A 21,652-nucleotide genomic window follows, 5' to 3' on the forward strand; every position below is an offset into this window, starting at 1 on the left:
TCAAACAATGCCTTTGTCGAACTTATATAAAACATAAATTCAATGTAAGAGTAAAACAATACAGCAAAGACAAAGGTTTATATCATGAACACACCTCTCTGGCTGACTCATGCTTAGAAGTAGAAATAAAGCCTTTAGAAATAATGTTTAGGATCTTTTTCCAACTTAAATAAGCCCTTCTGGATTAACTTGTCATGTTCACGCTTCACCACTGGTGTGCATCTCTTACAGGTGTAAGTGGAACCAAAATGCCCTAAAACTGTTGAAAGTGGGTATCCTTTTTTTCCAATTCATAATAATGGACACCACTTTGTGTTGAAAACTATTTTAATATTCAAATAGAAAACATTGTGGGTTGTAGCATCGCAAAATATATATAAAAATGATGGGTTATGAATACTTTTGCTGTATTTATGTGGAGGTGGATGCTCTCACTGTTTGCCCAGAAAAGGTAATGGCCCTATTATTAACAGCATTAGAAGTGGCAGTCCATGCTGGTGTAAAATGGGCAACTTTACCACTAGAAAGCCAAATTATGGCAGAAATTAAAAGCTCAACCATCATTATCGCTCTCAGAGTGGAGTAAATAAATCCAATTCTGCCCACGTTGCTCTTGTTCAATAAAACAAGAGCTGTATTGAGTGATAACATTTTAGTAGCTTCTACATGACGCACTGCTTTAGGTCTTACATAAAGTATGCCCTGAATCAGCCAAAGCAGATGTGTGGGTTAGTAATGGATGTATAGAGACATCTCTTATAGAACACGGGGGGTGCTTTAAATCTTCAATATTGGTTGAAAAGGTATAAAAGGTCCTAATTTTTAGGTTTAAAATCCGTATTTTTATTCGGGGGGGGGGGCGGTGGTTTGTGTTGAATTGATCATCTTTGAAATTGATTTAAAAAAGCAGCATCAGCTAAAGGTCTCTGGTGTGACTGGCTTCCTGATAAACTCTGACATTTACCCTTTGTCTCAGTCTCAGTATTTAGCCTGAATAATACATGTAGGCAATCAATAATAGGAAGCCAGTTTAATACAGTTTGGTTCTTTTTCCCTCAATCACTATAAACCAAAAATACTTGGAGACTGGTTTTACATGGGTTTATGTAGATGACTCTTTTAGACTTCATTAGCGTTGATATTTATCAACTAAAATCTTGCGCTCAGTTTTTCCCATTTGCTCTAAATTTAAAGCAATATCTGTGTCTCATAACCCTCCTTGTCCCTCTTTTCTTTTGCCATGCATCCGACAGACAGGTTTCCGCTTCCTCACCACTTTTCATCTCAAAGCAACCTCATGAAAGCATAATCAGACTAACTTCCTCCCTCAAACCCCAACAAATGTTTCTTTAAACTCCTTCTCTGTGTTTCTCTGTATTAACCACATCTTTCACACACAAGAAGGGAATTGATCCTTTTTCTGAACTATTCGCTTGCAGAATGTTTGATGTAGGAGGCCAGCGGTCAGAGAGAAAGAAGTGGATTCACTGCTTTGAAGGAGTAACAGCAATTATCTTTTGTGTTGCACTGAGTGCATATGACCTGGTGCTGGCCGAGGATGAAGAGATGGTAAGAACAATATCATCATGCTCTCTTAAGTGGTTCGATGAACCTGCTCTTTATCTTGCTTTCAACTCTGTTTTAGTCTATTATACACTATTATTGTTATGGAGAAAACTCTTTATGGTAACTTTAGAAAATCAAACTCCACCCTCTTAAATTAGCTTACTCTGTTTTGATGTGAAGTGTGATTGAATTTAGCTTGTAAGTATCAAAAAATGACATGCCAAAATCTCCTCTATCTAGCCTCATGTTTGTATTATCGTGTGAAACAACACTGCCCCCTTGTGGTATCATAGACTCATTGCACCAGCCCTGTATTTCCAAATATCTAAACATCTGTACAAAGCGTATATTGCAAAACTGTGACATGAACATTGGAACATTATTCAGTATTGCAGTATATTAGTTCAGAGAGTTGAGTTGAGTAGAAGTAAAATGTTTGGTAGAAGAGGATCCTCGATTAACAAGAATAACTGCAGCATTAGGAGAACTGTAAAAACAAGGTGCACAAGATGTGGACTGCAGCTTGAGTCAGCGACTAAACAGCCTCCGCAAACATGCAGGCTACAGAGGTTGTTTACTTTTTTAGAGTTTTCTGTTTAGATAAATTATGTTGCTTTAGGACCAATATGAAAAGTCCACACTTAATTATTATTTGAACAGCCTTCTCTCATGGTACTCATGGTGAAGAAAAATGACCCTGCATTTAAAGTTTACCTTTTAAGTAGGGAATCTGTGTTTACAGAAAAAACAACTTGGTGGTCCTCTGATGTCTGAAATACAAGTGGGAATGTCACAGATTCCTACTTGTTTAAAAGGAACTGATAGCCACAGTAATAAACTGTTTAATTACTGTTTTAATGTCTTTCACATAGATGTGGTCATCATAAGTTTTTGTGTTGTTTAGAAATATCAAATGCAAAAAGTTAGCAGTGTTTAACTCAAATGTGTTGAGCTTTACATAAAACTAAGAAATTTGCCTAAGGAGGGGAAAGACAAATTGGAGTGTGGTAATTACTGTAATGTAAGTGTTTAATTTATGACTATAAACTATTCACCACTTTTCACTATAAAGACTCACCTATCCAGACACATAGAATGAATATTACCAGTGTTAATGCACAAGGAGCAGACCGGCTTTGTCAAAGACAGACCCAAGATAACATCAGGAAAACACTGCAAGTTATGAGAAAAGCCACATATAAAAACTGGAGACGCTGATATTAAGTTTGGATGCTGAGAAAGCATTTGATCCAGCGAGGTGGTCATTCTTATACAAAGTACTTTTGAAATTTGGTTTTTATACAACTATATTTGATGTCTTCGCAGCACTGTATCGCAAACCACAGCTAGAATCAAAATAAATGGAAACTTAACTGATTAAATTACTCTGGAAAGAGAATTTGCCAATGATTTAATGAATATAACACACCCTACTCAGAAACTCCAGATACAGATTAAACTACTAGAAGAATCTGGTTTAGTTTTCAGTTCTAAAATTAATATTAATAAAAACCAAGCATTAACTCTTAATTATGATCCTCCACCTTTAATTAAGACCATGTACAATCAGAAGTGGGATGCTGAATCCATTAAATATTTGGATGTATCATTACCTAGGGACTTCACAATACTGTATAACATCACCTGTGGCCCACTGAATTCAAAGATAAAGCCTGATACACTTAGGTGGAATTTTACTGCCGTCTTAAGTTTATGCTCCCGGAAAGACCAATCAGTATGAATATTTTCCCAAAGATGTTGTACCTTTTTCAATGTTTACCAGTTAAAATAACATCTAGAGAGTATTGAGAATGGGATGAATTAAAAGCGAGCTATCTGTGGCCAGAATCAAAATTAAAACATTATTATTAATAAAAGAAAGAGGGGGAATGGGCCTGATCTGCTCACAGGATTACTATCACGCAGTTCAGTTGAGGCCTCTAGTCTGCCCGGGAGAGCTGGGAGAAAATATATCATCTACAATGGATCAAAACTGGGTCAAACACATTGCTGGAGTTCTGTTGGAAAAGCATAAGAAGATTTTTTTTTTTAACACACCCATTCAAAAACATCACCAGGGTAACGGGGATGCTTGTTGGAGACTCTATGGGTCTAATGGAGCCAAACACTTTCATATTTTTTGGTACTCCATAGCAAAAAAAACCCTACTGGGAAGAGATTCACAAACATATTAACAATATATTTAACTTGAAAATTCCACTGAAATGTGAAGTTGTGTTTTGGGGTAATATATTGTCTGAAATATGGATCATAAAAGACAAAAAAACTGCATTGTTGGCAGAGAGTAAGAAATGTTTCAGAAGGAAATAGTTAGATTATAATAGTAATAGTTAAAAATAGAGTCTCTCACCATTGACAAATGGATCAAGATTGTTTATGATACTTATGTTTTGGAGAATATGTCTTCTTTTTCCTTTAAAGTTGGGATAGAAAATTTTTATAAGATCTGGACCAAATGGACTGAGTATGTAAAACCAATCAGATTAGATTTTACCTGACTATACTATATTGTCTGAACCTATGCCCACCTATTTTTTTCTTTTGGTGTATTGATTGCATTTAGGGGTGCTGTTGTTTTGTTATATTGTTACCACCTGGACTAGTTTGAGTCCATAGGGAGAAAACTCCACAAGAGCAGTATGGACAGAATTACCGAGTCTTTGACAGACTTATTTTTTCTAAGTGTGTATTGGTATAAGTGATGGAGAAGTGCTTTTCTGAATAAAAGGAGAATTTAAAAAAAAGAAAAAAGTAAGCAATATGACATTTTTGTTGGGTTTTCCTATTTTTCTCCTTTCTTAAGAAGGTCTATTTCTTACAAATCCACTTTTGATTGAACCTTGTATCTTTATTTGAACAGCTTTACATTTAGGTAAATAAAACGTGTTTCTATTTCAATGATTGACACCTAACCTTTCTCAAAACTCTACTAAAATCTACCCAAGAACCACTGATGGTGCAAGATACTGACTGAAGCTGTTGCCATTATCATCTTTTCTTCTCTTTAGAACCGAATGCACGAGAGCATGAAACTATTTGACTCCATCTGCAACAACAAGTGGTTCACTGAAACCTCCATTATCCTCTTCCTCAACAAGAAGGACCTCTTTGAGGAGAAGATCACTCGAAGCCCCCTTACCATCTGCTTCCCCGAATATTCAGGTAGCACAGTGTTACCACGACAGCTTTTTATTCCTCCCATCTTTGATAACTTAGGTTTTTCTAAACTGTTGCTTCTCAGGAGCAAACAAGTTTGACGAAGCTGCCAGTTACATCCAAACCAAATTTGAGGACCTGAACAAGAAAAAGGACACCAAGGAGATCTACACCCATTTCACCTGTGCCACGGACACCAAGAACGTTCAGTTTGTCTTTGACGCTGTCACTGATGTTATTATTAAGAACAATCTGAAAGACTGCGGTCTTTTTTAAAGGTAAGGCATAAGAATAAACGTTTTGCTGCAAAGTCTCCTTAAAAACGCATATGCAAAGTATTCACACCTCTTGAGTCTTATACAAAATCATGCTTTGCTGTTTTGTTGAAGATTCTTTTAGATTCTTTTCATTAACATTTTTGGAACAGTTTTCAGTGATTTTTTTTTTAACCTTATGTTGATGTTTATTAACAAATACCTGTTTGTTCTCACCAAATTTATCTCTGATCCGCTGTTTTACTTCATTTTCTTGATGCTGTTTGTTTAATGAAAGACAAAATGATACTCTTATGATACTGGAGGAAAATCATTTTGGTATTTGTAGCATGTGGTAAACATTTTTTAAATTGTGCAGACTACACAATTTGTTGTTTTTGCATTAAACCTAAGAGTTATACAAATGACTATTCAAACCATGTTGATTTATAAAGAATAAAAAAAAAAAGAAAGTTTGCCAAAATGCTGTACAAATCTGAAAAAATAAACAATATAAATCAAGCCAAGACTTCTAATATATATAAAAACCCTAATCAATTAATAGACTCAACGTAAAATAGAAGCTACTGGAGAAAATATGTGGTTTAAACAAACAGAAAAAAAACTTTAAAACAGGGAGTTAAGGTGCCTTTTTATCATTTAAAGTCCTTAATTTGATCTAACTCACTATATTTTAATCCTGGCTGTACGTTAACACCATTGTCCCCTTTGGAAGGTAAAACCTCAAGACTTGTGATTGGCATGACTCTGAGAAGTTTAAAACTTGGATACTTGTTTCACTAATAAGTTGTTTTAGGAAAGCAGCTGGTTGCATTTGATGGTATTGAGGGTTTCACAATATAAAGGGCTAAAAGTGAATGTGTTCATAATGAATTCCCAATTAAATACATCTGAGTTTGTACATGCATTGTGGCTTAATTTAAAGACTTTTCTTTTTAAGGAGTAAATCATTTAACTCCTAAATGTAAATGCTTTTGTTAAAAATTCTTCATTTCTGTTTGATTTGTTGTGGATAGTTTTATTTACAGACTTGTCGAACACTTTTCTCTTTTTCTTCAGGACAAAAATCAACAGACTTCTTGAGAGACTGCAATAGCAATTTGACGACTCCTGCTTTTCATAATGCAAACCATGATGTGCCGGTTTTATTTGGGAAGAGGAACCTGTCAGAACTAATCAATGTTTTACTGACATCATCTCATCCACGCTCGTCTTTGCTGGGAGTTTTTCTTTTACTCGTATTAAACAAACACAGTTTATGCTCTAATTTGAACCAAAAACATCTTAATTAGATCTGTTATATCTAATTAAATTACATCTGTTTAATTAGACACATTATGCTTGTAGCTTTTGTTGGAAACTCTATGCTTGACATCTTATTAAGTCCCAATGTTGGTGTAAATACAGCATAACTTTAAAAAAATAATTGAACAATTTTAATGCAACATGCTCAGAAGGTTTTATTTAATATTTCTCTGTTTTTGTATTGAGATTTCTCATTAAATTTGTTTTAAACTGTAAAAAGGATATAAATTGACAGGGAAAACAACTTTTTATAATAGAATACATGCGCTTCTGTTAACTTTCTTTTTAAGACCCTTTTAAGTGCAGAGATTATTTTTAAAGGAAAACTAACAAGCATTTAATTACAAAACCAGACAAGACATTTTTTTTACACTGTTTACACAGAATCAATACTTGTATAGTGCATCTTTCTGCATGACTCGCCATAGATTAGCGTGTAATCTCCCCACATAATGATTAACCACCCCTAAGCATCTTGTTAAAAAAAAGGCAGAAATGGTTAATGTATCGATTTTAAGGTATGCGATTTTTAAATGGTAATGTCTGTTTCCAATAAGGATTGTTTTATGTCTTTTCGTTCCAAGTCTTTTTAAACATATGTTTGTGCCTTGATATCTGTTTACACTTGTTCTTTAGAGACATGCCATCGTCATCGTGTGAATTAGGGCTATTTTTATTACACCCAAGTTCACAGGATCCATAATTTATGACACAGCACGGCACAAGATGAATAAATGACCGTTATGAATTATTATTATTATACTGAATCACTTGTTAAATGTAAATAAATTCTGACCACATTAACTTCTGGCTTCATTGTGATATATGAAGAGTGTGAAAATGATTTCTATCATCTATATAGACCTACCAATAATTTTGTGATAGTAACTGATGGGAGTCACTATTTCATAAAAGTTAAAAGCCCTAAAAAGAATTCATCTTTTTTTTTTTTTTTTTTTTTGCAGTAACATAATCTCACCCTGCAGAATTTAGTATATTATCCACCGTTTAGTGTAGAATCTGTGATGCAAGATGTCATGAAATGTTTGAAGTGATCAGCTTTTAGCTATGATGTGGTCGACTGTGAGAAAAAAACATGAAATGCAATAATCCTGTCATCATTCAGTATTTTTATAATGATCTGAAAAGTACAGCCCCATTAACACGGAGAAGCCCAGAATCATCCTCCCTCCACAGCCATCATTCTGCTACAAGACACCTGACAGCTGAAAATGTTTGGCTCAACACACTGAAGGCGTCTGCTTAATTATGTTTTGCTTTTATTGACTCTTGAAGCTCTGACTCCAGCTGCATTCCCCACTTTGTCAACTCTGTCACGGAGTCTTGTGATAGCTTTGACTCTGATAATCTTTTTCTTTTATGCGTCTTTGTCAAACATTTTCCTTCAACTAAAATTGCCATTATTGCATATAGATTAAGGCATTGTAAAAAGGAACACTACTGTTTTTAGGACTTACCTAAAAAGGGCGATAATGACCTGCTGGACAGCTATCAAGTCTATGTGTCAGTCATAAACGTACCATTCTCTTTTTTTGTTTTTTTTAACTGAAGTGCAAAATTAGATTTACCCCTTCTGTTAATGTGGACCCTAAATTATAATAATTAAAAAAAACCTAGCAGAAATAAAAAATAAACCATTGTGTGTAAACACTGATGTGAGTTTCACACTTTGAATGGAATCACTGAAATAAATGATTTTGATCATATTTAAATCTTTAAATATATTCATATTAAAACCAAACTGATCTGTTTTTTGTTAATCCATCACATCAGAACTTGAAATTATATTTTTAACTATCATAGTTTATCATAGTAACCCTTAAGTCACCAAAATTGTCATTGGAAAAAAGCTATTTAGGTGTGTAGCGACGAAAATAACACAGTGAAATGATGTATTATATATAGGAATAATTGCCAACGAATCTGTTACTTTTAGCTGGTCTAGTAAAATCTGAGACAGTTTAGGGAGAGCCAGCAGGTGGCGCCATTGGGCATAAACCAGTGAACCCAATGCTGTGCTTTGGATAACACTGATTTAACGTTCAATCTGACAAAATATTGGATTAAAAACTCTATTCTAGGCAGCATTCTGAGCTCTCATAGTTTTACGTTTTTTTTTAAACACTTCATATTTAATAGTACATTTCAATTATTGCGACCAACTGCTAAAAATTTGACTAAATGAAAAAGGTTAAAAATAAATTAAATAAACTTTGAATAAAATAAATAAATTAAATAACCATTTGCTGCAGTACAATAAACAATAACACGACTAGGAATGGTGGAATCTAGCGTATGCTTCTCAGATCCAGATGTGGAGTCACAGCAGTCAGGGTGCTGCAGGAAAACTTCAATGCTGTGGTTCTTACTGCGCTTATTTTGTTTAAGGCGGCTTCCTATTGGCTGGCTTTTGCCACTACTCTGCGTTGATTGGCTGGCTTTTGCCACTACTCTGCGCTGATTGGCTGCAGCAGGAAACCTCAGAAACCTCAAATTAAACCGACAGACTTCATTAGTCTCAGAAGAGGGAGTGGATGCTGGGAGACACATCAGCACGTTATCATTTTGGATAGATGGTTTAATTTACTTTGATGTAAAATAGTTTTATGTTTGACTTAAATGTATAAAAAGAATCAGTATCCTGTTATTTGTTTTATTATTTTGGATTGAAATCTTCCTACAAGAAATGGTAAGTTTATTATCTTTTATTCTGAATGCTTACTGATTTATACCACTTCACTTCTTTTTAGAGAAATCACATTGCTTAAGTTGGATTCACGAATAGCTCAGTAAAAGTATTGGCTACAATGCTTTTCTTCAATAATTGTGGACAGGGGTATCTCTCCTCCCTAACTGTAGTTTATTCAGACTTAACAGTCCCAGTTAAGTGTATATAATGTAAATTAATTACCTCTGGCTACTGAAAGTAACCATGAAGAACTGGGGACTTTAAAAAGCATTAGTCTCCCTGTGGGTGTCTCTCTATGTCCTCTGTCTTCAGGGCCAAATGGTTCAGCACCCACAGCTGTGATAACATCATAGCAGTTTAGTGTCCTTACTTCTCTGAGCCAGACTCTAAAGTTTAAAAAGAATAATGAGAAACAAACTCCAGGACTGCAAGTACTGAGAACATGTCTTATTTATACAGATTTTTTTTTTTGGCTAAAGAGATGTAAATTATGAGTTTATCAATCTGAAACTGGTGAAAGGGGATTATCCAAAGAGCCTGTGAGGTTAGTAATTCCAAAAGGTTGCTGTCATTTCCTGTCGTATTAAACAGCAGTCAACATCCTGTGAGCTGAAGGATATGAGAACCAACATGGTGCAGTCCAGATTAAGCTCCACTTCGTTTCAAACTTCCCCCCTTATACTAAGGAGGCAATGTTTTTTTCTTTAAACGTCAGTTTCAAGTGTCCCCCTTGCTGTGAAAATTGGCATATACTGGATTTTAATGGCATTCATTAAGCTTCTATTTTAATTTTTTTTTTTTAGAATTTATGAATGTACCAATAGGAGAAAAGTGGTAAACATCTTGATGACTGGTTGTTGCAATAAGACTAGGATCAATCCATGCCTGTCAAGAGATGTACAGAGTGACAGTTAAAACTGCTTTTCAAAAATATTCCAATAAGTAGGGGTTCTATTTGGAAATGATATTCGTACCTTTCACAAACCTCCTCTCCATCAGTTTGGTTGTGGACGTATAATATATTGGGGATCATTTTCTTCAGCACGAACTGGGAAGCTGCTCAGAGTAGATTGGAAGATGCACAGAGCTAAACGCATTGCAACCTTAGAGCTGAATCCATAGGAGAGCCTATATTAAGACATACATTTCTATTCTCTGTCCAATTTGACCAAGTTTCAGCTGTTTTGAATAGAATGATCCTTCAATTGTTCAGCTTTGTGAGGTTTAAATACTTTAACAAAGCAGTGCATAAAGGTATTCTTAGAGTCAAAATGCTGATTGTAGTTAATCTTAATGTTTTGCATAGATAATTAAGTATTTTGTGTGTTTCTCCATCTTCAGCTGTGTTTGGGAAACTCCACTGACTGTCTACGGGACCAAATGCAGTCCATGATGAGATCCTTGCAGGACCTGAAGCAGATAAGCAGGCCGAGACCACTCAGTGAGCCATGTGCTCAGTCTTTTGCTGTAACAAGGATCTGCAAACAGAGAGCGCAGCAGGGGCGACTCTGCCGTCTCCGCTCGTCCGATTCCAGTGAGGCCAGCACCTATGACTCTGCCTGCTGCCTGGCCAACCCACTGGAGGAGGAAGAGCAGCAGGAGAATGATCGACTAGCACAAGGTTCTCCTGGCAGTGAGAAGAGTGTGGACTTAGACTCCGGTTTCTCGGAGGCTTCCTGGAACGATGAAGGGGTGGTGCTGAGAAGGACCAGAAACGTGCGCGTCTCCTCCTCCGCCTGTGTCCGGACAAACAGAGGATCATCCATCCGGCCTAAGTCAACATCTGACGTCTGCCTGGAGCGCTGGACTTCTTTCGAGGAGACCGATACAGAAGACTGGACCACATCTCTGCTGAGCCGCAGCAGGAACAGACAACCTTTGGTTCTCGGGGACAACAGCTTTGCGGACCTCATAAAGAACTGGATGGACCTGCCTGATTTACCAGAACCAGCTGAAATAAAGCCAAGCGCGGGCCGGCGCCTTGCAAAAGACATTTTCGGCAACATGCGTCGGAGGTTGGCAGGGATGTCTAAAGGTGTGGAGCTGAGGCCAAAGCCAGCAGATTCCACACGGTTAAGAAGAGCAGCAGAGGCTCCACAGAGGATGTCCTGTCCCGTGGGATTTGAGCCTCTCAAACCTTTCTTCCATCAGTCTCACACAGGGCTGCATCAGTTGGACACTGATTACTATCAGTTCTCTGCACTCATGAAGACAGGCAGCCGGCAGCCCATCATATGCAACGACATCATTGGATACATTTGAATGTGTATCATTTAAGCCAACAGAAATTAAAGACTTTTGTTCATGAATAAAATATTCTTTAATTTATTGAACAATTTTTTTCTATTTTTGTTACAACTAAGAAAATGACTTATTGGACAATAAACAAGTTTAAATCCTTAATCACACATAAAGGGTATGTTTCTTATGGAGATCTTTATTAGTTTTTATTCACAAATTACATGTTTAATCTGTTACACAGTGCAGATACTTCAGCATATAAATCAGATGGGTTACTGTAATAATCTCAGTGTTAATCCACACTCTAATCTTATAATTTACCATATCAATAGAGCAGTGCAGTTTTTGAAAAATTAAATAGAGAGTGTGGAATGATTATGAGGTTGAGCTTAAGGCCAAGACAGAGACAAGCATCTGAGGAGGGATGAAGGCCTTGTAGATGATTCTTGAGTATTTGAAGGGAAGTTTACTCAGCAGGGATTATAATGATCATACTATAGCCTGTTTATACATAGCATCATCTACCATTACAACCCATAGGCCACTGCATACATAGACACATTTTAAAATTTGATTTAATAAGTGTTAAAAAACAGATGCACCTAAAGATTTTGCATAATAAATAGCATTGAAAAGCCATGTTTCAAAAGGTGCAAAACAAAAGTTCAAAACACTAAAGACATTCTGCATTCATTCACTAAGATAAATTATAAAAATCCTCTGATCCCACTGATAATTTAAGTAAGTCAAGTATCTTTCTCAAGATTTCATATTAATATTTTGATCTCCATTTAAGGCAGCTAACTTGGATCAACTACATTAGATGATTAACCCTGATCAAAGAAAAAGAGATATGAGAGACCCCCAAGTAACATTCATTAGAATAACATAACCACATTTCCCCCCAAAACTATTTTAATTTAGATCATTATAGATATTTTTGTCACAATCAACAAAGAAACAGAAGGTCACAAGAACAAAAGCAAAAAAAAGTTGTTTTATCACATAAGAATAAAAATTGTACATAAATATTTGTACATTTGGTCTGATTTTAAGGAAATAGTAATTAATAAAGTTCACATTGTAAAGAAAAGATAAAAACAGAAACACCTGTAAAAATCATTCATACAGCAATTTTGGCAAAAAGAGTAGCTTTAAATCATTATAATTAGTCATTAGTTATTCAATAATATCCCCACTCAGGAGAGTAAAACCAGAAGAATCAATATATTTTTATGGAATTCATCACAGGAGCATGTACCTGATGGTAGGTACCGTTTCACAGTCTTCATCTTCAATGAACGAAGGGATCAATTCTAACATCTTCTTGTGAGGAGGGATTTCTGCCTTAGTTACTTGTTTCACTAAATCTGACACTCTGCAAAAAAAAAAAAAAAAAATACACATAATAAAAGGTTTGTCCAAAATATAAATTAAGATGATTCATGTTCTCAAATGTATGCTTAAGTTATTAAAACAGTAGGAACCTTAAAGGTATAGTGGAGGATTTTCATGAATTTTTAAAAAGAAAATTAACATTGCACAGCCCTGTATCCGTTCCTGAGAGGAAACGCCTATTAAACGTGTGCGAGAGTTTGCATGAGCCTATTTCTCCTCGTGCATGGTCTGTTTAAAAGTTGCTGTTTGCATCGCTCATACAAGCTTACTTTCCAAAAGTTTTACAATTTTTCCACTATGTCAGACTCACCACCGGTAAGTGAAAATGTGGACGAGCACGTAGGACGGCCTTATGAAAACATGTCACCAGAATGATTGACAATTAGGAGAACCACTTATTTTGATGATCCACCTTTCATACTTACAGAGGGAGTTTCTGTCTAGGAAACAGTTTAATGTGGGGTACGCAATACATAATTTTATAGTTATAAGGAAAATTATACAATTATGATTTGATTGTTTTTTTCTATTATTCTGACAAATAAAACTAAAGAAAGTGTAAACACAAAATGTTTTCAACCCCTCTAAGTCAAAACACAGTAGAACCAACTTCTGCTAATCCAGCTGCAGTTCTATCGTAATATGTTGCTACAAGCTATGCACAAACATCTTCCTGTGCAAATATTTCCCTGATTGGTTTGTCAACATCTGCAAGTTTAGTCTATTTTTTATAAGATATATATAGATATATATATATATATATATATATATAGATAGATAGATAGATAGATAGATAGATAGATAGATAGATAGATAGATAGATAGATAGATAGATAGATAGATAGATAGATAGATAGATAGATAGATAGATAGATAGATAGATAGATAGATAGATAGATAGATAGATAGATAGATAGATAGATAGATAGATAGATAGATATATATATATATATATATATATATATATATATATATATATATATCAGCCTTAAGGCACTACCAATATGGGGTGGAGAGCTTTATTAGAAAAAATTCAAACCTTTTTTTCTTATCTGATAGAACACTGCCACCCTACAGTACTTGTGGCAAACTTTAAACAGAACTTCCTATAGTTTTATTTCAACAATGGCTTCATTGTTGCCAATATTTTAAAAAGATCAGATATGTGAACTAAAAATAATATTTGTCAAGTTAACAGATTCCCCCACTTCAGCTGTGGATCTCTGCAGCTCCTCTAGAGTTACCATGGGTATCTGAATTTATTTTAATGATGATAGCTGTCCAGGAACAGCTGGTCTGTTTAGCTGGGTGAGTGTCTCTTAGTAAGTGAGCTGCTTCCTTCATCTGTTTTTATTCTCTGCTAATAGATTGAACATGTCTCTGTAAGATGTTCAAAGCTTTTTACAACCTAACCCTGCTTTGAACCACTACCCAACTTTCCCCCCGAATTGTCTGCTGTGTTCTTTGGTCTAAATGACACCATTTGTTCACAAATATTCTCTAACAACCTTCAAGGCCTTTGTTGAACAGCTGGATTTTCATTTATATTAAATTTATTTAGGGGTTATGAGAGTAAATAAACTTAATACAAATAAATGTCACACTTTTCAGACTTTTCCTTTCTGTATTTAGAAAACAATATAATTTCCCCTCCATTTTACAACTGATTGCTAGTGTGAATTTATGTATAACATAAAATCCCAACTAACTACGATTAAGTTTGTAGTAATACTATGTCAAAAAAAACCTCAGTTGATATACATTATTTTGCAACTGGATTTCAGATATTCAATATTAATAAAAGATAAAAACCCTGAAAAAAACCTTCCTCTTTCTGCCAAAAAAATTACTTATTTTTAAAAACCTTTGTTTTTAAGAGAGTGAAAACTCAATTGTGAAAACAATTGGACTGTAGTGATGTCCCTCTGCACCATTGTATCAAAAAACTGACTATCTTAAATGTTTACACTCTTTCCTCCTTGTAAAAAGTCTCGGAAAAGTCAAAATTCAGTGAGCATGAAGCAGACTGAATCTAACATATCCTCTCTTATAACATATAACATAAAACATATTTTATTGTTATTATCATGCTTTTTCTGGATTATTATCTTCTTAACAGAATAAATTACATTAGAACTGAAACCAATCAGTCCGTGAACAATAAAAATTGTTCTCTTCATTTTGTGTTTTCTTAGTGGTGTTTGTCAGGTTTTGTGTTTTTCATTCCACTTTCAGCGACTCGACACAGGAAGCTTGGGGAAGGGCAACTGAACAGGAAGTGACTGCTCTTGTGCACATATATCAAATGAAGCCTGGTGTCCACACGGTCAGTGCTCTGCCTCTCTTTCCTGCTACTTAATCTAACCATAGCAGCAGTACAGAATAGGATGTCAACATTTGTGAGTTAATATCAAGTCTGTCCCAAAGGTCTGTAGCATTGGACTTTAGAAAACTATTAATGAGAGGAAAAGAATCAAACAAATCCTGCTGGATCAGTTTTATACTGTGATTAAATTGTTTAGCTGAGGAGGAGATTTCACACCATGAGGCTCATTTGCCTGGGGGGTATAACCACTGCAGAAATCAACAGGCCCAAACAGAGTGACTTCTAGGCTCCAGAAGTTTATTCTAATTGAACTCTTTGACACTTTTGCACAACAAACAAAAACTGGAGGGGATGTCTTGGTCAACTGTGTGCAGTGATGCATGTGTCTGTGTGTCAACAGTATCTATCCTCACAGGCTCAGAGGAAACAACTCAGATGGCCATTAGGACCCAAAACAAACAAAGGAACCTTGCGTTTTGAGGTGTGACCACAGCCACGAGGGGACATCATCCTGGATCATCTTAACTGGACATACCTCATTTTCAGCCTGTCCTCTTGTCCTATGTATAGCATAGCAGTTCCATAAAAAAGCCCAGAGATGGTCAAGTCATTGGTTTCCTGCAAATTAAAAATAGATATTTAAACTTCTGCATGGGAACAGATCAGCTTCAACAATGTAATATCTAAAGCGAGATAAAAACTGTAAAATTAACACTAAATTACATTTTTGTTGTTAAATGTAATTTAAGACATTCTACAGAATGTATTAAAGGTGTGTATTCTGGACAAACATAAATAATAATTTATTAGTCAGGTGTTCACATATACTAGATGCACCCAACATAAATAGCAAATCAAAAAGGACAAGAGTAAATATGTTTGACATCTATTTAGCATACTGGAAATTAAATGTATATGTGCAAAATTGTTGACATTTTACAAAATTTGCAAACACCCTGCAAAACCGAAGAACCCAGCTCAATAAAACTGTGTCCATTTCCCATCTAAGAAAATTATTGCATCTATTCAATTTCCAAAATATAGAAAATTGCAACTAAGAATAAAAGAGCATTACTGTTGACTTCTATGTTTCCAAAATAGATTAAATGTAGACACTTATCTTGAAGTGGTTAAAAGCAGATCTTAACAGGACATTCACCTAAAACAATTGTCATTGTTGAATTGCGTGCACTGCAGAAAGCCAAGCAAGTTTGAGAAAACAAATCCCATAAAAAGTGCAGTGCATAGCAGCGGGTGTGAAGAAAGTGTGTGTTTCCTTTTGTACCTTCACATGCTGGATGAGATCTGCCAAGGTCATTTCCTGCTGATTGCAACGTCTCCCTTCAACAAGGAAATCATCCCACAGGGTGTACTTCTTTCCTGCGACCTGCCGATAGACATGTTACTTGATTAAACATTAAACCGCAACACACAGACACAGAGCAAGCTGACAGACGAAGGACGGCTTGCTGTGAGAGATGTTCAGAGCACGCCAGCTGAGAACAATCAGCATCCAGAGAACTACGAAAAGGTCAAAAAGGTGCCTTCTGTAGGGACATTTTTCTTAACTAAGGTTCCATCTTGTTTAAAGTTCCTGTGATCCTTATTTTATATATATATATATATATATATATATATATATATATATATATATATATATATATATATATATATAAATCCAGGACATCACATTGAAATTTTAAAGAATTTATTTTAAATCATAGCAAGATTTCTGGTCTTCACAGACCTTTAAAGTGTTATTTGAGAAGCTTGTCTTTCCTCCACTTGCTACCTGTATTAATGCCCTTGTTTAAACCTATCTAAAAAAAAACTACACTTGTCCCAGACCTCACACAGCCAAGCCAACTTTACACGTACTACATCACACGTGTGCTCCATCGTCCACCATAGAATGCCGCGCAGCAGCCCTCACTGATTGCATGCAGGACCTATCCATGCATCGCCTCTTATTTTGAAAATGTACCACATCGGCTTTATATTTCCTGTGTCTGACTTCCTTTGTGGCTAATTTAGTGACACTTTTTGCCAGGTCAGACAGAGTTTATCTGTTTATGTGATGAGCTGAGCATCAAGCTGCAGCGCAACAGAGATGGTCGGAATATTTGGAACGGAGGACACGTGGATGAAGGAGTCTGTGTGAATAAGTAGTCAGACTCAGATTTAAATCATTTCCAAGACCCAAGAAATTGCAGAGCTGCACAAGACAGGGAAAATGAATCTACTATAGTCTACTATAGGAAAGAAGGTTGGTGCAAATAGATAAACAGTGGTTACAAGTGTAACAACATGGGAGACAAACAAGATAATTGATGATCTCCCTTGATCTGAGGTCCCAGGAGAGATCTATATGATCAAGAGAATGGTGAGGAAAATCCTAGAAATACAAGGAGGGACCTGCAGAGAGTGGGACAAAAACAATGGCTACCACCATGATAAAAATTCACTTATCTGATACTCAGGTCAGATACGGGATGAATGACTCAGATCCAGCATCGTGATCCAGCCCTCTTTTATATAATACACAGGGTGAACTTCTAATAAATAACATACTATGCAGAGAGGGACTCAAATCATCCAGTGCCTTGAATCCCCCCTTTCCTAACCCAGTACACGTCCAGGCCCTGCTATCGTTTACCAGCGGGAAAAAAGGATCACAACCTTGAGAGACAAGGAATGATTCTGGACAATTATATAAATCCTTCAACAATACTTTAGCATTTGCATATCTTTGAAGATTTAAAGGGCTCAGAAGTTCCTAAAATCCATTTTTTCTGTAAGACAAACTTAAAACCTCCAAGTGAACGTGCAACGAAAAGCCAGACACCAGCAGAAAGTATTTGAACCCCTGCAAACATGAACATGTTTACCTTAAACATTATAATCCACATGTATGATACATAAAGAATAAGCATCACCTGACTTAACTGGGTCAGGATTCCTCACATAGACAAAGTAAGGCAAAATATGTTGCCTGGTCAGACGCTCCAGCTCACACACATGTCTGGCAAGAGAAGCTGTGAAGACCAAAACTTGGCCTGAGTTGTGAATACCAAAACCTCAGCTGAACCTGGCTCCAATTATCTCTGCTCCAGCAGCCAAGGGGAACTTTTTCGACTAGCCCTCACAGCTCCCACCACTTACTGAGGTTTTGAGTTGTAGAGACACGCTTAGAGCATATTTTCCCCCAGGTTTATAAAGCTGATAATGTTTTGGTACCGGTTTTCAGACAAGCACTGCTCATTTTCAGGATCCACATCATAACACTGGGGCTTGTTAGTATTTGGAAATTCTTGTGCCAAAATGGATAACAGCTAAAGTTATACACAAGAAGAACAACTGGAAAAGACAAAAAAAACATATTTTTTCTAAAGCAGCCTCTTTGTTGCAAAACCAAAATGGACCTTAAGTGGTCCCATACCATCTGCTTTCAGGATGGTCTTTGTGTGTAAATGCTGATTCTACACAATGCAAAGTAGACGTGCAGGTTATTTTAACACCATCTCCTCCCTTCCTCTAGCCTCAGGCATACAAAAATAGCAGGAACCTGAAGTAAACCAAATTATATTCTTTTTTGCATACCCATGTATGTAAGATAATAAAGGAGAAACTACAACAAAACAGTTCAGCACAAATGTTGGGACCAAACTGGAAACAATTACAGATGGTCTCCCACAAGCACAACAACTGTTTTATGGAACTGCCACAGTAAAAACAGTAGAACAGTTGCCCTTGGGGGGAGAGATGGGAACAGTAAGCCAGAAAGTGGTTTCCTTTTTAGGACAATACTAAAACACTAAAAATGAGAATAAATATGATTTATTTATTTATAATATCAAATAAATCCTTAACATTGAATAAGTAGTGGCACTCATAGTGGATAATTTGCACACACAAGCTGAGCCAACGACATAATTAACAGGTTTCACATGGCTCTACAGCGGAAAGAATTGCAATTAGGTTTAGAATCAATAGTTCAGTGTAAACATCTCTACTGCTGTTTGAAGTTAGCGTCCAACCTCGATAAAGCAGGCAAGATCTTTATTTCTGTGCTTATAGTAAATAGATCCAACATGAAAAATGAAAAATGAAAGGAAGTATTGAAGTAAGTAAAGGATTTCTATGTGGGAACTAGAAAAGTAAAGGATTATTGTAATTTCCTGATTTGGTTACGGTAAGTATGGAAAAATGTAACAGGATAATGATTTTAAAAAATCAATCAATAAACCATCCATCCATCCATCCATCCATCCATCCATCCATCCATCCATCCATCCATCCATCCATCCATCCATCCATCCATCCATCCATCAACAGGGTGACTATCTTTATCTTGCTTCAACACACATCTTTAAATCATTGCTGATGCAGCTCCTGTACTTACAGCCTGACATTTGACATAAAATTTGCCATACATTTAAATAAATTCTTGCAAATACAAAAGATAGAGATAGATACAGTTAAAAGGAGCCTTTTAAAAGGAGGTTTAAAATTCTCCTTTTAGCTTCCTTTAAAGCACATCAGCTGCTCAGACTGTTAGTTACCCAAACAAACATTGACATTTCAACTTCCTGTTCTATCCCCATTGTAATACTGAAACAAATAAAAAACAAACAATAGCAAACACTTTTAAACAATCCAAATGCAGAAACTGTTTCCCCTTCAAAAAGAGTTTACATGAAAACCCCATATAACTTCTCTAGATGAAGTTCCCAAACATCTGACCTAGCTGCAGGCTGCTTCCTTTTGTTGACAGGAAATCTGAAGAGTCTCTTGTCTCTTCCTGAAAAATCTGAAGCCAAACAGTAATTTATAATGTTCTAAAATAGATTTCAGCTATAAAAAAACAAATACATATAAATAGTTGCTTTGATTCTCCCTCTTAAACAGGCTAGAAGCTAATGTCTAAGTGTGAATCCAAATACTGGTCGAAATAGTTTGTTTTACAAAACAGAAAAAAATAATGCATTAATTCAGTATTTTTTTTCTAAATAGTTTACTAAAAATGTAATTATTGTGTTGATGACTTGCCATTATTATTTTGTTAACAGTTTTAAAATTGAATATATCAGCTTGAAGAAAGGCCCTTCAAAATATCTTTACCACAGCTCTTTAAAAAGTACTCTTACCGGTACTTCCTAAAGGTCTGTGTGCAGATCCATAAAGATAGAATGACTACAAAATGTATTTATGTACCCTATGTTTATATGAAAGCCGCCAAAAAAAAGTGAATTTTTTCACTTTTTTCTCAAAGATGAGACAAAATAAGGATTTTTATGACTTATCCAGCACTTCAGAAAAAATTAGGTAACCCATAATTAGTTTTTTTTTTTCAAACAATCAATATTAGTAATCGTTTTACCTTTTTATAAACCTGGGTGTAAACTTTTTTTATTCTATAGAATTAAACAATAAAAGTATTACCGGTATGTCTAATTTGTAATAGACATTTAACAGTAGAGGTTTCTCGTAAGTCTCAATGCTGTCTTAGAATAAACATCAGTTTGTTTAACTATTGTTCAAGAAAACCTCTGACTATTTGTGTAGGACAGTGAAGATACTCCTACAAAGAACTAGATTTAATAAGAATAAGAACCAGATCTTACAAAGGTTAAGACCATGAAGACTTTTCAAATTAGGGTGAATTAAATTTTTAAAACTTAAAATGTATTTAGCTTTCATTGTGCTTTTGTACCGTGTGTGTAAAGAGGTGCAAGGTTAGACATTTCCTGCATTCATTAGATGTCAGAGACATGCTCAGCAATGCTTCAGTGACTTTATTTAAGAAGAATACTTGATTCTGAAACCAGAGTGGGATCCACTCCTGTTTTTGCTACTGCCTCCCCCACTTAGAGTTATCTGTGGCAGACAGAAACCATTGGGATCACTGGGCTTACTCTAGTCTTTCCAATTAAACATTTAAGGAGCTGGACATCTAAATGTTTCGGTCCTTGAACTTACAGTGTGCCTAAAGAACTACCTCTGCAGAGGCTCGTTTCTATCTACGCTTCATTATCGGCCCCAAATTCCAACACTGGAAACGTTTTTACAACCCACTGTGGCTGGAGGCCTGTTTCTTCAAAGGCATCTTTTTTCTCTTAAATGGCTTCAAAGTAAGTTTTTAGCAAAGTCAGATGGTGGATTTGTGTGGCCTCTTCACATCATATTTACATCTTAATCTTTTTTAGCCTGTCTTAACTTTCCTTTCTGCAGACCTACTGGCAACTTGGAGCCATGATTTTGACCTGATGTGAGCCTCAAAGTCATGCTGTAGTGAAATGCAATGGTTGTTTTAATAATCCAATGATCCAATCAACCCCAATAAACAGTGGATGTCTGCTTTACACTGTTGTTCTTTTTTTTTTTTAGAAACATATTTTCTCTTACTGACCTGAAAACAAACATATACAACACTTTATAAAGCACATCTTAACACAATTACCCATTGATGTAATAGTAAACACCATGAGGATATAAAAGCTACATTCAACTATAAAATAGAAATCCCTTAAAAACAAAACAAAATATAAGTTGTCATTATTTCAACCAGCTCCAGGATGAAACTTATCGTGATCATAAATTTTAAAGAGATTCATCGACTAAGCAGGAGTTAACAGACATCTTCTAAAACATAGC

General features: G+C 35.6%; 3 protein-coding genes across 3 annotated transcripts in view; 2 read left to right on the forward strand and 1 right to left on the reverse strand.

Annotated features, from left to right (window-relative positions):
- Positions 1–7,127, forward strand: part of gnai2b (guanine nucleotide binding protein (G protein), alpha inhibiting activity polypeptide 2b) — a 55,796-nt gene extending 48,669 nt beyond the window's left edge. Inside the window, exons 6-9 of the mRNA XM_038273010.1 lie at positions 1,440–1,569; positions 4,596–4,749; positions 4,829–5,021; positions 6,078–7,127. Of these exons, the coding sequence (XP_038128938.1) occupies positions 1,440–1,569; positions 4,596–4,749; positions 4,829–5,019 (475 nt within the window). The 3' untranslated portion in view covers positions 5,020–5,021; positions 6,078–7,127. The remainder of the gene's footprint in view (positions 1–1,439; positions 1,570–4,595; positions 4,750–4,828; positions 5,022–6,077) is intronic.
- Positions 7,128–8,848: 1,721 nt separating this feature from the next.
- On the forward strand, positions 8,849–11,441 carry inka1b (inka box actin regulator 1b). The gene is made up of 2 exons (XM_038272975.1): positions 8,849–9,033; positions 10,375–11,441. Exons 1-2 carry the CDS (start codon positions 9,031–9,033, stop codon positions 11,293–11,295), a joined length of 924 nt encoding a protein of 307 aa, XP_038128903.1. The 5' UTR covers positions 8,849–9,030; the 3' UTR covers positions 11,296–11,441.
- A 9-nt stretch (positions 11,442–11,450) lies between these two features.
- The window catches only part of uba7 (ubiquitin-like modifier activating enzyme 7), a 45,219-nt gene continuing 35,017 nt past the window's right edge, over positions 11,451–21,652 (reverse strand). The window contains exons 23-25 of the mRNA XM_038272974.1: positions 16,284–16,385; positions 15,534–15,616; positions 11,451–12,652 (exon numbers count right to left, since the gene is read on the reverse strand). Coding sequence (XP_038128902.1) covers positions 12,520–12,652; positions 15,534–15,616; positions 16,284–16,385 — 318 coding nt within the window. The 3' untranslated portion in view covers positions 11,451–12,519. The remainder of the gene's footprint in view (positions 12,653–15,533; positions 15,617–16,283; positions 16,386–21,652) is intronic.

The sequence above is a fragment of the Cyprinodon tularosa genome, unplaced genomic scaffold (assembly GCF_016077235.1).
Source record: "Cyprinodon tularosa strain WSP-4 unplaced genomic scaffold, ASM1607723v1 ctg85, whole genome shotgun sequence".
In the NCBI taxonomy this organism is placed as follows: Eukaryota; Metazoa; Chordata; class Actinopteri; order Cyprinodontiformes; family Cyprinodontidae; genus Cyprinodon; species Cyprinodon tularosa.